Genomic DNA, 15,849 nt, shown 5'->3' on the forward strand with positions numbered 1-15,849 from the left:
GATTCGTGTTGCAGATGTGCTTGCATCATTTGCGCCTTAGCGGCTAAGCGACTGTCTTTCTTTGGAAGTTTCCTTTTGCTGGCGTGCTCGCCTAACTTGTGTATTAGTGGCAGGAGTAAAAGTAAAAGGGATACCGTTTTGCTGATGTGCTCGCTTCGCTTCTGTATTAGCCACTAAGAGAGTGACTCTTTTTTTAGGAGGTTTTGCTTTGCCAACATTCTGGCCTTGCTTGTGTATCCTTAGAGGTGGAGTCCTTAGCCCGACTCTATCTCTCACTTCCATGTGTAGTCGTTTTTATATAAAATATGTACTGTATATATATTGTATATACACTCACCTAAAGGATTATTAGGAACACCTGTTCAATTTCTCATTAATGCAATTATCTAATCAACCAATCGCATGGCAGTTACTTCAATGCATTTAGCGGTGTGGTCCTGGTCAAGACAATCTTCTGAACTCCAAACTGAATGTCAGAATGGGAAAGAAAGGGGATTTAAGCAATTTTGAGCGTGGCATGGTTGTTGGTGCCAGACGGGCCGGTCTGAGTATTTCACAATCTGCTCAGTTACTGGGATTTTCACGCACAACCATTTCTAGGGTTTACAAAGAATGGTGTGAAAAGGGAAAAACATCCAGTATGCGGCAGTCCTGTGGGCGAAAATGCCTTGTTGATGCTAGAGGTTAGAGGAGAATGGGCCTACTGATTCAAGCTGATAGAAGAGCAACTTTGACTGAAATAACCACTCATTACAACCGAGGTATACAGCAAAGCATTTGTGAAGCCACAACACGCACAACTTTGAGGCGGATGGGCTACAACAGCAGAAGACCCCACCGGGTACCGCTCATCTCCACTACAAATAGGAAAAAGAGGCTACAATTTGCACAAGCTCACCAAAATTGGACAGTTGAAGACTAGAAAAATGTTGTCTGGTCTGATGAGTCTCGATTTCTGTTGAGACATTCAAATGGTAGAGTCAGAATTTGGCGTAAACAGAATGAGAACATGAATCCATCATGCCTTGTTACCACTGTGCAGGCTGGTGGTGGTGGTGTAATGGTGTGGGGGATGTTTTCTTGGCACACTTTAGGCCCCTTAGTGCCAATTGGGCATTGTTTAAATGCCACGAGCTACCTGAGCATTGTTTCTGACCATGTCCATCCCTTCATGACCACCATGTACCCATCCTCTGATGGCTACTTCCAGCAGGATAATGCACCATGTCACAAAGCTCGAATCATTTCAAATTGGTTTCTTGAACATGACAATGAGTTCACTGTACTAAAATGGCCCCCACAGTCACCAGATCTCAACCCAATAGAGCATCTTTGGGATGTGGTGGAACAGGAGCTTCGTGCCCTGGATGTGCATCCCACAAATCTCCATCAACTGCAAGATGCTATCCTATCAATATGGGCCAACATTTCTAAAGAATGCTTTCAGCACCTTGTTGAATCAATGCCACATAGAATTAAGGCAGTTCTGAAGGTGAAAGGGGGTCAAACACCGTATTAGTATGGTGGTCCTAATAATCCTTTAGGTGAGTGTATATATATATATATACAGTACAGGCCAAAAGTTTGGACACACCTCCTCATTCAATGTGTTTTCTTTATTTTCATGACCATTTACATTGGTAGATTCTCACTGAAGGCATCAAAACTATGAATGAACACATGTGGAGTTATGTACTTAACAAAAAAAGGTGAAATAACTGAAAACATGTTTTATATTCTATTTTATTCAAAATAGCCACCCTTTGCTCTGATTACTGCTTTGCACACTCTTGGCATTCTCTCGATGAGCTTCAACAGGTAGTCACCTGAAATAAAACCATAAAGAAAACACATTGAATGAGGAGGTGTGTCCAAACTTTTGGCCTGTACTGTATATATATATATATATATATATATATATATATATATATATATATATAATTTATATATTGTGGCAGATAATCAGGGCCTATCCAAAGATGCCCTAAATATGGAAGGACCAGTAGAGGGTACTTCCAGGACAGTTTCTCCCCAAGACTGACGACAGAGGGGATCTCCCTTGTCTTCCAGTGGGGCCAGAGGTTTGCAGTGCCTTATTTGGCAGCACTTCTGCTACACCCGGCTCATTAGAAGCCCATTAGGCACCTGGAATCCTTCCGGGTGCCCTACAAAAAGGGGCCAGTTACCAGGAGTTAATGGCCAGAGTCGGGAGGAAAAGGACAATGCCTGTTGTGGAGGACTGAAGGTGAAGGGACTGTGTAGGTGATTAGTGCACTGTGCTTTACCTTGTGCTGTGGAGTGCTGAACTGTTTAAATAAAACCGTGTGCTGTGTGGACTAAACCAGTCCTGCTTGTTTCTGTTGGGGTTAGGACGGCTGCATGTGCTCCGGGCATCATAATATATATTTTATGCCATGTTGCCTAGGGCATTGGAGTGTAAACCACAGGGTGGAAACCTCTGTTCCCATTCCAGACTCCCAGTATAACTGCATGCAAGTAAAAATCCCATTGGAGGGCACTTGCCATGAAATGTGCTCTATAAAGTACAGTTTTCTTAATTGAGAATTGACTTTCACTGTTTTTGGTACCTCCACCTGGCTAATTCTTTTAACTATTAACTATTTGACTGCCAGTTCAAATTCTTTTCAGCATCTTTTCATGTGATCTGAGGAAGTCATTCCACCTTCCAGTGCCCCTGTTGCAGAAGTAAAGTGCCCTGGGACAGTGCATGCCACATAAGGTGCTACAAAAATGCAGCAATATATTTCAGTATTAGAACATTATTATTTGTAATGAAACAAGGCTATTCAGCCCAACAGACTCACCCATCTTATTCACTTGAATTGTCCTAAATAACATAGAGATTTCAAGATCCCTGAAGTCCTGCTCTCCGCCAGGCTACTGGGTAATTTATTCTATGTGTCTTGATTTGATTAGATCAGATTAGATTCCATTACATTACATTAACTTACATTACATTAGATCTTTATTGTCACGTACACTGCAAGAGCATAGTGAAATTCTTGTGCCACAGTTGTGTAGGGGAGGGTGCAGCAAGGACGTATATGCAGGCAATAAATCAATAAGATGACATGTAAATAAATAAATGCCATCAATAATAGTAGCAATAGGATGGCAGAACTGTACAGACATGGTGAATGTATTAAACAGTAGAGGAAAAAAAATGGAGATGGCAGTACACCTGTACCATACAGCAGAGTTCCTCATAAACCAACATGTGGGTACAGGTCAGGGCAGGTAAGATGGGGTTACCGATGTTCAGTTTCCACTGCTTAACTTGCCTCAACTCATATTGTCAACAATTGTTTCCTTTTATCAAATCAAATTACAATTTTTCTTTCAAAGACATTTTAAAATAAAGTCTCTTTACTTAATGGCTAAGCAAGTGGACTGTAAATCACTGCCCGGCCAGTGATTAAATTTAAAATAATTGTATGGTACTCAGAAGTTCCTTAGAAAGATGTTTGCCAGGAACGATTTTATATTATGTGATTTTTTTATGAATTTTAAATGATTGACCATTGATTCTAACAGACGCTGTGGTCTCCTGCTGGCTAAGGTTTTCAACTCTAAAGCAGCTGAATGTTGGCTCGTTTCCATGACTGACTCTGAGTGTGTTACATTGGCATCTACCTATGATGTATGGGAATACTTTAAATGAGCTTTGAAATAATGTTGGGGATTTAAAAATGCTTGATTGACTGTCATTCTTGTGCCACAGTGCCTCACAACAAGGAGACCAGTGTTCACGTCCCATTTGCTCTCTGTGGGGTGTGTATTTTCTTTCTATGTCCATGGTGGGTTTCCACTGGGTGCTTTGGTTTCCTCCCAAAGTCCAAAGGCATGTAGGTTCAGTGGGCTGTTGTTGTAAAATTGTGTGTATGAGGTGAGACACAAAAATGATCAGATTAGGCATAGGGCTTTCCTGGAAACCTTCTGGAGGTCGGCCAGATATGAATCATAGAACTATATCCCCTCCTACATGCCCTCTCAAACCGCTGACCAGCTAGGTATATCCTGTGAGTAGCCCAGTCAGTATTTGCACAACAATCGTTCCACGAGTTGCCGCAATAATATCGGGTGAAAAAATTGAACAGCGAAACAACATCAAATTTATTGCGAAATTGAACAAAACGGCCACAGAAACTTATGAAATAAAAAAATGGAGATAGCAGTTTGCCTCACACACAAGTTTTTGAGTGGCACAAAACTTTCAAGGAAGGACATGGGGAAGACGTTCAACGCCCAGGTCACCCATGCTTGTCTCGGATGGATGAAAACATCAAAACGGTGAATCAGATTGTTTGAAATGATCGTACTGCTTTTTCCTTAAAGCAGTTTTTGACTAACAAAGCCATTAATATCATCAATCATTCTTCCCTATTTGCCCAGTTTAGCTCTCTGTGAATTTTATTTGTTCCTGAACATCAAAAGTAACCTGAAGGGAACAGATTGTTCTTCAAAAGATGAAGTCTAGACAAAAACGGCAAACCTGTTGAAGAGCCTCAAGCAAGAAGACTTCCAGTACTGTTTCAATCAATGGAAGATACGTATGGAGCAGTGTAGATATCGGGAGGGGGAATATATAGAAGGAGACCATGTTTAGAATGCTGTAATTCATCAAAAAATATCTATTTTTTTTACCAATCTGGATATGTTTGTGTCTCACCTCATATGTGTGTTCACCCTGTGATGGACTGGAATCCTGCCCAGGAGGTTGTTTCTGCCTTGTGCCCAATGCTTTCTGGGATAGGCTTCACTTTGTCCACGACCCTGCTCTGGATAAAGGAGGTTTGGAAGATGGATGGACAATCATCATTGATTATATTCACTGATTGTTATAAGCATTGTGGTAGCCTGGTAACTGTGCCATTGAGCTGTAAGCTAACAAACAAAATGAGCTCTACGGGGCTTGTAATTCATCTTCTTTAGTGTAAAAGTAAGTCAAATCCAGCATGTTGCTTGTTAAATATTTCTGCGTCTGAATTGGAGTGATGCTGGAGAACTCCACTCCAAGTCTTTACATCTCCAGGCTTTTTTGCTGCCATGCGCTTTTCAGGTGAAAAAATGTTCAGATGGCACAGCACATTTTGATGAATGAGTCATGACATGAAACCCACCATGCTGCTGTTCCCCAATCCCACTTGTTTATGCCCTCTATAAATATTGATTTGCAGTGCGTTATTCTTATAAAGGGCCCTCCAGAGAGTGTTGAGCTATAATCACAGCTCATTTATCCTTCTAGTCGGTTTCCATGCTGCAGACAGTCCAAGCCTCGTGGTCTCTATTGTATTTTGATGTAATACAGTAAATGCATTTAACAAATTCTGCTGAAATTTTATTGTGAAGACAAAATGTACAAAAAATAAAGAAGGCAAGTGCTGAACCTTACATGGCTACAAGCTCCAACTACATCTTAAATGTATTGACTTTGCTTTGGTGGCCACAACAATTTAAAGCCAGAGGACCTCATTGCTCTTTGGTTCATCTGCTCGCTGCTCATGACTGCTGCTCAGCCATAAATCCACAGCACATATGGGCAGTAAGATGTGAATTAATGATGAACTCTGCCTTCAGACTGTTTCAATAAAGTGGCCATTGATGTTTAGTTAAACAAAAAAAATACAAGAGGACTGAGAGTGAGAAGTGGTGGGATGAATTAGGCAGCTGTCCATGGGGCTCAAATCAGTCCACAGCACACTTGGCTTCTCAGCTCTTCTCCTTTATTTAGGCTGACTTGTTTATTGCGCTTCTAAAGTTTCACTTAGTGTCTCTTATTCTTTTTTATATTTTGTCAATGATTCAGCTAGCAGGTCTTGATTTGTTAATGTCTTCCATTCAGACATACAAACCTTTGAACCAGAGCGCTGCTTTAAAGTGCTTTACAATATAAAACTATAGTATAACAGTGTGTGTTTGCGTGTGTGTGTGTGCGTGAAACAGTGGTCACCGTGATGAACTAGAGTCCTGTCCAGACCTGTTTTCATCCTTTTACCTAGTCCTGGTGGGATAGCCTCTGACCCCCACAACCTTGAAATGAATCAAGAATGTTCTAGAACCTACCTACTGAACTCTGTCCATTGAGGACTGCACAGCCGTAAGATACACCTGAATGTTATGTTACGCCATGTGTACGTTTAATAACTTGGTGCTGTTTGTAAGTGACAGGAACCACACCAATCACATGAAAATTTGGTGAATGTGCATCATGGGTCATGATAAGATGTAGTGGAGAGTGTTGCCAGGTATGCAGTTTTCCCCAAACAATTGGGCTATTTTGATCAGTGTCTGTGGGGACAAATAGGTTAGGGTTAGGGATTCCATGGGCTGAGGTTTTTTGGACTTGTTTAGTAAAAATAATGCTGTATTTTTGGCATTTTTTGAAATTTTCATGTACTTTATTAGCATGCTTTTCACCCATTGAGGGTACCCAAGCTCTTCGGACCTTTATACAGTACCTACAGTACTTTACTACTCTCCAATCTCTGAAAGGGACAAAGGCACTTCAATTTGCATGTATCTAATCCATCTCTCTTAAATCTCTGAGGGTGGGCCTGCCCCCTATTTATCGGTATGTCATTTTATATATGTTCGATATTGGGCTGGTTTATTGTGCTGCTATGCAGATTTTGAGATGTATTGAGCTGAAAATTCTTTCAGGACCTGGCAACCCTGATAGTGGAGGTTTTGAGTAAGTGATTCTTGTACACGTATTACTAATCTATGACTTGTTTCACTATGCAGTGAGTTTTAGAGCAATGTGCATATGTGAAAAATCACCATTTTCCATTTCTTGCAGGGTCATCGGAGTGTGCCTTCTGGTGTCAGATTGTATATTACTGTGGTGCGGAAAGGAAACATCATTCCACGACAAGCCGGCTTCTCCTTTACTGGATTTGAGGTACTTCTTCCCACTAAATGCTGCTTTGAACAGGGTTTCATTTAATTCCACCATCTTTAGGCAATAGAGGTGGGCACATGTTACTCCTCTCTTCAGATGACCACATTGGCTCCCTGTAGCAGCACATATTAAGTTTAAATTCCTTGATTCTTGCCTATGGAGTAGTCAGTGTGTCAGCACCTACAGTACATCCGTAAAGTATTCACAGCCCATCACTTTTTCCACATTTTGTTATGTTACAGCCTTATTCCAAAATGGATTAAATTCATTTTTTTTCCTCAGAATTCTACACACAACACCCCATAATGACAACATGAAAAAAGTTTACTTGAGGTTTTTGTAAATTTATTAAAAATAAAAAAACTGAGAAATCACATGTACATAAGTAAGAGATTCTTAAATTGTTGTATGCTTTTTCACATAGCACTGAAAACATTAGATAGATAGATAGATAGATAGATAGATAGATGTATCTATCTATCTATCTATCTATCTATCTATCTATCTATCTATCTATCTATCTATCTATCTATCTATCTATCTATCTATCTATCTAATGTTTTCAGTGCTATGTGAAAAGCATACAACAATTTAAGAACCAAACTAGAAATGAGAGGATTGAGTAAGCCAGTGGAAAGGTTTCTGCCTCATAGCTAAAGAGTCAATTCATACCTCTGTGGGGTTTCTCCCACAAATCAATGATGTGTGTGACGTACACAAAAAAACACTAAAAACTGGCCCAGCAAGAATGGTTATGTGGGTGATTGAGACATTGTTCCCCATCCCAGGTTGGTTTCTGCCATGAAACTGCTGATGCCTGACTCTTTATGGCCCTAAACATGAATGAAATTGCTTCAGGAAATGAATGGATGAATGCAGCAGCGTGTTTAGTAAAATGCGGATGGTGCTGAAGCTGTGGAGATGACTGTGTGCAGATCAGGCCCTGCAAACCCTGTTCCATGGAGACCTACACTATGTATCCCACATTTATTGGAAGGTGACGTCTGGATTTCATATAAACTATTACAATATGGAGCTCCCCTGAGGCAAGGCTGTCTTTTTTAATTATACATTCTTATTAAGGCTGCCTTTCTCCATTTCCATTCAATGCCTGGTTTTATTTTCTCTTGCAGCTTCAAGTTACGTCCACTCAGTGGTATGAACAAGTTAACTAAATCATTGCCCATTTACATTTCTTGTGTGGATGAGGATGTATTGATCCTCTTAGATGGGGAGGTGGGGGTTCCAAGTAACATAATTCCTCACAATAAAATGTCAGTAGCCTGTGATATTGTTACACCCTTCACCCTTCTAATAGTAATAGGAATCTCGGTGCTGATTGCAGGTTCTTTTGTTGGCCCTGGAGAAGCCCCTGAAGGAGCCAGTGGGACCCTTGCTGGCAGTAGCACGTGTTGTGCCTGAATATGAGTCTTACAAGTAAGTACAACACTTGCTCTGATTAGATCTGTGGACAATGTCAATCAAAATTTCATACTTTTTTTTTCATTCCTTGGTTTCTGTTGTATATTTACATTTGGTATTTTCCCACCACAGGAACTTTGTTTTCAGGAACCAATAAGTTCCTGTACGATAGGTCCTAGACCTCATATAGCCCCTGGCCACTTTCATATGTTACGTTCCCACCATACAACAGGAACTGTAAACTTAATGCAAAATATATAACATGCAAAGAAGAGTGAGGCGGTGTGAAGTGAGTTCACAGGGGACACAACCACTTTGTTGCTTCGAAGTAATCGCAGTTTCACGGGGGGGACTATTGCTTCAATACAATGCATAGCGCGGTGCACCAGGGAGATGGCTTTAAAGAGCGATGTGGTGCTCCATTTTTACCAATAATTCTTTCAGGTCTAGACCACTAACAGATTTGGAAGATGGGACTAGTGCTTGTGGTCCACCAAACAGCACACTTCTTTGCCTGAGCCCCATCCGCAATAATTCCTGGTTGAATAAAAAGTGCACACCCTGGAGGAGGACCTAAAAAAAGTACCAGGAATTAGAAATGATCGCATTCCTGCATTGGGAATGCTACAAAAAGTTCCTGAGTTTCTAAAATAGTCCCTGGTTCCTCCAAGCTTACCTCCCTCTTCTCACTTCCTCATGCTGTATATTTCATTATAGAGTCGCAGGGAGCAATTCAAGCAGCACTGGGCACAAGGCAGAAACCAACCATGGCTGACGTTTAAGTCTGTCAAAGTGTGCACTCACACATACACACACATGTGCACACACAAAGCTCCAGCTTACATGTTACCATTAATTGTGATGGTGAGCAGTGTGAGAGAGAGAGAGAGAGAGAGAGCGCTTAGGAGCCCGTGCTGATACAATGCATTGCTGCACCCACCACACGACAAACCAACTCAGGATCCAGATTAAGACCCGAGTGCAGCCATGCAATGGGTGACACCTCAGCACCACACTAGTTTAGATGGAGTGGAACAGTGTGAGTTTTGTTATATGGTGGCTGGAGTGCCAATTCTGCCACCAGTAGCAATCTAATCTCCATGAGAGGGCACTTCCCAGATAAGATGGTGTTACCTGATAGTTGAAGGAGGGCCTGGCGCCCCCAACAAATGCACTATGTTACTAAAATAAACCTACAATAAAGGGTCCTTTTTTAAGTCCACAGATTATATATATATGATAATAATCAACCAATACATTAATAAGTCTATCCTACCCTAAGCAATTCTCTCTTGAATGTCACCTTTCTCTGTCCACCCTGGGCATCGGACCTTACTTAGTCTGTGTTAATTAATGTTGACTTATGTTTATTTTTTATTGTGTCTTCTATTTTTCTATTCTTCATTTTGTAAAGCACTTTGAGCTACATTTTTTTGTATGAAAATGTGCTATATAAATAAATGTTGATTGATTGATTGATTGATTGACCTTTCGTTAAAACAGAGAAACTTCCTGTACAACATGGATTCAGAAATAGTTCACTGTTTCATATTTAAGTTGAGAGAGGTCACTTTAATTTGTGTGACTGTCAGGGAGCCACTCCTGTCGGCAAACAGATCCTCAGGACTCAGTCTTGTGTGAGTCTGCTTGCCCACGGCGTGCCCTGTGGTGCATCCTGTACAAGAAGCGAATTTAGAAAACCTTGATGACACCTCACACACACCACTGTGACAAGATCTACTTATATAAAATATGTCTGTCTGTCTGTTCCCTATATAATCCTACACCTTTTGACCAATCTGGACCAAATTTTGTGTAGTTGCTCTTTAGGGCCATACAGACAATACAGACCACCTTGGAAACTAAATTTTTGATCCTGGGGGTCCCAGTGTTTTTTTTTTTCTTTGTGCTGCAGTTTGTATACCAGTGCCACCTGCTGGCTCTGAGCAAGTTAAACATCGAAACAGACTGAAGTCAGACGAGCAGGCACAATGACCTGAGCTTAACATTACTTACCTTGACAATGTCTTGTGTTTCTTCTATCTACTGTAATATAAACAGAAGTATCATGTGCTTTGGTAGCGGGTTGTTGCTAAGGCTTGACTGAGAGTGGAAGTGCAGTGCAGCAAAAAGGACAATCACAAGGTTGTTGTTTAACTTCTGCTTTGTAGGCATTTCTTCATCATTTAAGCACTATGAACTGTCCACCTTAAACTAAGAGGATGAGTCAGACATAACAGCATTCATGGTTACACCACAGCAAGAATTTACCACAATTCAATCAATCCCAAAAAGTGCAAATTTTTTGACTCACAAGAGCAGGGACATTGACAGAGCACCAATGCAGATAGCGGATGGGACAGCTAGCAATAACAACAGGGTCACCGTTTAAAAAACACATTAACCTTTGATATCTTTCCTTAACCCATTTTATTTTGGCTAAAATTTAATAAATAAGAATGTCTCTTTGATGAAACAAATGAAAAATTAAAAACACTCCAACTATATAATGTGTGTAAATGCAGTCCCAGAATGCATCTGAATGTTACACCACGCATACATTTTCTAACTTGTTTAAAAAATCATCCATCCATCCCCTCGGGGTTGCTGGATATCATGGCCAGCCTGTACACTGGTACTGTGAGTGCTGTGCAGAGTGAAGGCAGGACCTCTGCGTTTTTCCCACTTGATTCTGGGGTTCGTCAGGAGTGAGCTCTTGCTCCTACTCTGTTCAATGCTTATATGGACTGAGTGTTGGGCAAGGTTGTGAGGTCCAGTGGCTGTGGGGCATCTGTTGGTGAAGAAAGATTCACGTATCTTGACTTTGCTGACGATGCTCTGATCTCCGCAGAGTCAATGGAGTCTCTGATCGGGGTGCTCTAGAGACTGAGTGAGGAGTCTGAGTGTCTGGGCTTGTGAGTGTCCTGGATAAAAACCAAGATCCAGGTCTTTAATGATCTCTTGGGCACAGCCATCAGCATTGTGTCTGTTTGCGGAGAGTGTTGACCTTGTTGAGAGGTTTACTTACCTCAGCAGTGACATTCATGTCTCTGGTGACTCTTCCTATGAAGTCAGTAGATGGATTGGGAGAGCGTGAGGGGTCATGAGGTCGCTGGATAGAGGTGTGTGGCACTGCTGATATCTATGTAAAAGGATGAAGGTCCAAGTCTTTAGAGTCCTGGTGCTTCCTTTCTTCCTATATGGTTGTGAGACATGGACGCTATCCAGTGACCTGAGACGAAGACTGGACTCCTTCAGTACTGTGTCTCTCCGGAAAATCCTTGGGTACCGTTGGTTTGACTTTGTGTCAAATGAGTGGTTGCTCATGGAGTCCCAAATGAGGCACATTACCTGCATTGTGAGGGATCGTCAGTTACGGCACTAAGGCCATGTGGGTGCGTTTCCCAGAGGGTGATCCAGCTCGTAAGATCCTTATTATTGGAGACTAGAGTGGCTGGACCAGGCCAAGGGGTCGCCCATGTAACACCTGGCTGCGGCAGATAGAGGGTCATTTCCAGAGGGTGGGACAGGACCGCGTGTCTGCCTGGGAAGTTGCCAACCGGGATCCCGAGTTGTTTCATCGTGTAGTGGGTGCAGCAACGCTCTGTACCGGTGCATGCTTTTCCAGTTTAACTTGGCTTGACTTAAAAAATAAGAAAGTGCTCATTTTGCTACAATTATAATAATTAGACAAACTTTAAAAGCTTTCTATCATTAAAATATCGGTAACAGCACGTGTATACTTTTATTTTATAATTTTAAAATTTTAAACATATCTATTTAAGATTTAGTTTATATTCTAACTTTTAGAGTATGAATAGTTAATAATATGTAGCATGGGATATGCTGTAAATGTGAAACAGTAACGTTGTGACTAAAAAAATGTAATCACTTTTTTTGGTACATCTGCTTTCATCAACCCCAACCTCTGAAATGTCCCCAAAGTCCACCAATGGACATTTACATGCATGCAGATATTTTGTCACATCATCAGTGAGTCATTGAAATCCATGCACATACATGAACAAATGTGTGTATGCGCATATTTATGTGTAACTGTATTGGAAGATTTGATACAAACCTGCCATCCAATACAGAACAACAGAATCCCATCGATATCAGATAAACCTGCCTTTAACACTTTCCCCTGCCTTTGCTCTCATTTTGAGTAGCTTTGAAAATGTTGTTTTCAATAGTTTATCCCTGATTTGGCTAACGCCTGCAGACATGGACATCACTTTAGGCCTGCCCTGACAACCTGAACATAGTGCACTATACTTGATATACGTTTTCAATCCTACTCATGTGACTCTACTCAATGCAGCTCACCATTCTGCTGTGTTTTTGACTTCTGCCAATGAGATGAGTGCAGATCACATGATTTTTTTGGAATCACAAACCACATGCTTTACATTTTTTCTGTAAGTTCGTTCATTTAAATTGTGAAGCACGGAGACATTCCATTCCCCCTTGGCATCAGAATTACATAAGTCACTCGGAGAACAATAGAAAGATCTATCAAGTTCTTTCAAACCTATCAAGTTCTTTCAGTCAGCTCAGAGTCAACTTCACCATGACACACAAACACCCTGTGGCAAATTAGTGGCTGCCACCAGCTCATTGCTTTTGCTTCAATACTTGGCTGACTCTTCTGTTATCTTTAAGATGTGATCTCTAAAATTGAGGGTTAGCTTGTCAGTCACCTTCAGTATATTTCCATTCACAGGGACACCATGCTGACAAGGAGCCCCCGAGCTGCTGGCATTGCAGTGACTACCCTCAACTTCCCTATCAGGCATGATGCCCCCCTTCAGGTCTCCCACATCTCTACCCAAGGCTATCCTCAGGTAAGGCGCAGCTGTTATGTATCAGAGCTACATAAATATTGGTCATTATTCAAATTCTGTGAATAAAGAGAAAAATCACGAGTCCAAACCAGCCAAGCGTGTGGATGGCAAAAAGACTGTGCCACTTCATAGCACAAGTCTGGTTAAAACAGCCTGGGACTGCAGCAAATCACATGGTTAAGAAAAACAAGAATAGCACCAGCGTCTGCAACACCAATGCTGCAGCTGTTTCTTCTGTCAGATTGGCCCTACAGTGTTCATAACATGCTCAGCGTGGGGCATCCTTGCTGTCTTTGTGTGTTATCACCCTTATCGCTACACTTAGACTCATTCCACCAGGAGTTGAGCCAGTCTTGATTTCACTGAACAAATGATGGCTAATGAGCTATCCAGATGTGTAATCTATCTATCTATCTATCTATCTATCTATCTATCTATCTATCTATCTATCTATCTATCTATCTATCTATCTATCTATCTATCTATCTATCTATCTATCTATACTCTTAAAAATAAAGATGCCAAAGTAGTTCTGCAGAGCAATACCATTGGAGAATCGTTTTGGTTTACAAATGAACCATCCATATGATGGTTTCAGAAAGAACATGTATTTATTTGTATCTGTAAGGGTTCAATAAATAATTATAAATAAATTAGTGAAATATGAGTGCAATAACACAAACAATAACAAGCGAAGTTCAAGTTTTCTTGATCTGTCAGTATCCCGGCAGTTAGCCTACTGCACATTATAGATTTCTGTTTTGTCTACTTACTGTATTAAGAACCTTTCCACAGCCCAAAGACCCAATTTCATATGCAAAGAACCACTCACAGAATGAAACATTTTTTTACCAAGCAATATTTCAGTAAGGAACTAACACAACCTACTAAAGTGCCATTTGATTAGATTAATCTTGTCCCGAGGGCAGGTCTTTCCTGGGAGAGGAGTGCTCCTGCTATGTATTTCATTGACACAATGTTGCTTTTGTGCCAATCTGCCATAGTCATTATAATATTCAGCTCTGTGTGGCTTTAGAAGTGACTTTGTTTTGCGTCTCCCTGGTCCTGGATGGATCTAGTACTCTAATATGGGAATTAAATGGATAGGATTGGTAGGCTTTGTTGAGCTAAATGGCCTGTTTTCGTCAAAATGTTTCTAATGCCCTAATGTCTGTCCTATGAATTGGGTTAGACTCACTAGAGAAAGCGGTAGAACTAAGGTCACTCAGCAAGCTGCTTACTATTCTGGACAATAACCCTTATCCTCTGTGTGTGGTCTTGGCTAAACAGAGGAGCACCTGGCTAAACAGAGGAGCACCTACAGTAACAGTTGAGAAAACTACATTGGTCCAAGAAGCAAGATGTAAGGTCAGGCCTTTCCTTAGCCATTAGGCTCAATAATGAATAACCCCATAAGTCATATCTATCTATCTATCTATCTATCTATCTATCTATCTATCTATCTATCTATCTATCTATCTATCTATCTATCTATCTATCTATCTATCTATCTTCTGTTTCATAGACTTTATCACTGTGAATAGGTACCAATGGTGGCAAAGATGATTGTTTGCCAGTTTCTGGCTTTCAGCGCGATCACTGCAGGACATATGGCGGGGGCTGCAGGCAAGGTATCTTCGGTTTCCAAGAGTGCCACACACAGACACACAAGAAGTCAGACATTGACAGGCCTTTTTACTTTGAACTGCTGCTTGAAGTTCAAGCAGGCTGAACATATTTAATTTTTTTGCCTGGCTTCCTTTGTCCAATTTTTATCTTAAATGAGATGTACGCTGATCGGTTTCACATCAGCGTTTTCCCTGTCGGTGTTATGGTTGCGTGGCTATGCATTTTCCAATCCCTATTATGTGTCCTTAAAGAGCTGTTTTACATTTTAATGACTTGCTGTACTGGGCTGGATTGAGGATCGATAATGAAATGACTAGTCTGTGTCAATACTGACCTTTCACCAAAATATTGTGCCTCCCAGGGTGGCGGCCCACATGTCATTTTGCGGTCTGCTGCCCTGCGGGAGATGGACTTAATTTGCATGTGTTCAAATTGTGCTCTTCTCAAGCTGCTATGACCAGCAGGCCCCCTGGCATATCATGAGGGATACCAATGTTTGCCTCAAAAGCACAGAGGGGCACTAGATTTGGAGACATTTATGAGAGGGAGAGAGGAGTCCATTGATGACTTACTCATTATTGTCCTTAGCTGCTTCAATTATGCAAATAATTTTAATAATCAACCGAGAATATACTGTTTATAATAAATGCATAATACTTTGAGTTATGATTTGAGTCTTTTATAAAAATCCCTTTTCTTTAATTTGTGAACTAATCTCTAGTCAGCCTAGTGGCTGTTGTAAACAGCAGCCCTCAAATTGAAGTGTTCCACAGAGTGCTGCTAGGGGGCGCTCTTGCTTGTCATTAAATATACAAACCGACCCGCACTCTGTACCTCAGTTCCTGTTCTCCAGGGAGCTGGGAGTGAACTGGAAAGGTGCAACTCCTCATTAGAGTACAGGAATGTCCTCACTGAATGGTGAAAGCATCAAACAGGAAGCCTTCAGCTCAAACATGCTTTGCATGAGTTGCTGTGTGTTGGTCAGCAATGTGACGGTGACAGTGGCAGGCACAGAATGAGTTAACCACA

General features: G+C 41.1%; 1 protein-coding gene across 2 annotated transcripts in view; it reads left to right on the plus strand.

The window, feature by feature from the left end:
• Nucleotides 1-15,849, plus strand: part of ccdc33 (coiled-coil domain containing 33) — a 335,403-nt gene that overhangs the window by 162,610 nt on the left and 156,944 nt on the right. For both annotated transcript variants that reach the window (XM_039773700.1, XM_039773702.1), the window contains exons 10-12: nt 6,821-6,922; nt 8,268-8,359; nt 13,071-13,191. In XM_039773700.1, the coding sequence (XP_039629634.1) occupies nt 6,821-6,922; nt 8,268-8,359; nt 13,071-13,191 (315 nt within the window). The remainder of the gene's footprint in view (nt 1-6,820; nt 6,923-8,267; nt 8,360-13,070; nt 13,192-15,849) is intronic.

Source organism: Polypterus senegalus, chromosome 12 (genome assembly GCF_016835505.1).
Source record: "Polypterus senegalus isolate Bchr_013 chromosome 12, ASM1683550v1, whole genome shotgun sequence".
In the NCBI taxonomy this organism is placed as follows: Eukaryota; Metazoa; Chordata; class Cladistia; order Polypteriformes; family Polypteridae; genus Polypterus; species Polypterus senegalus.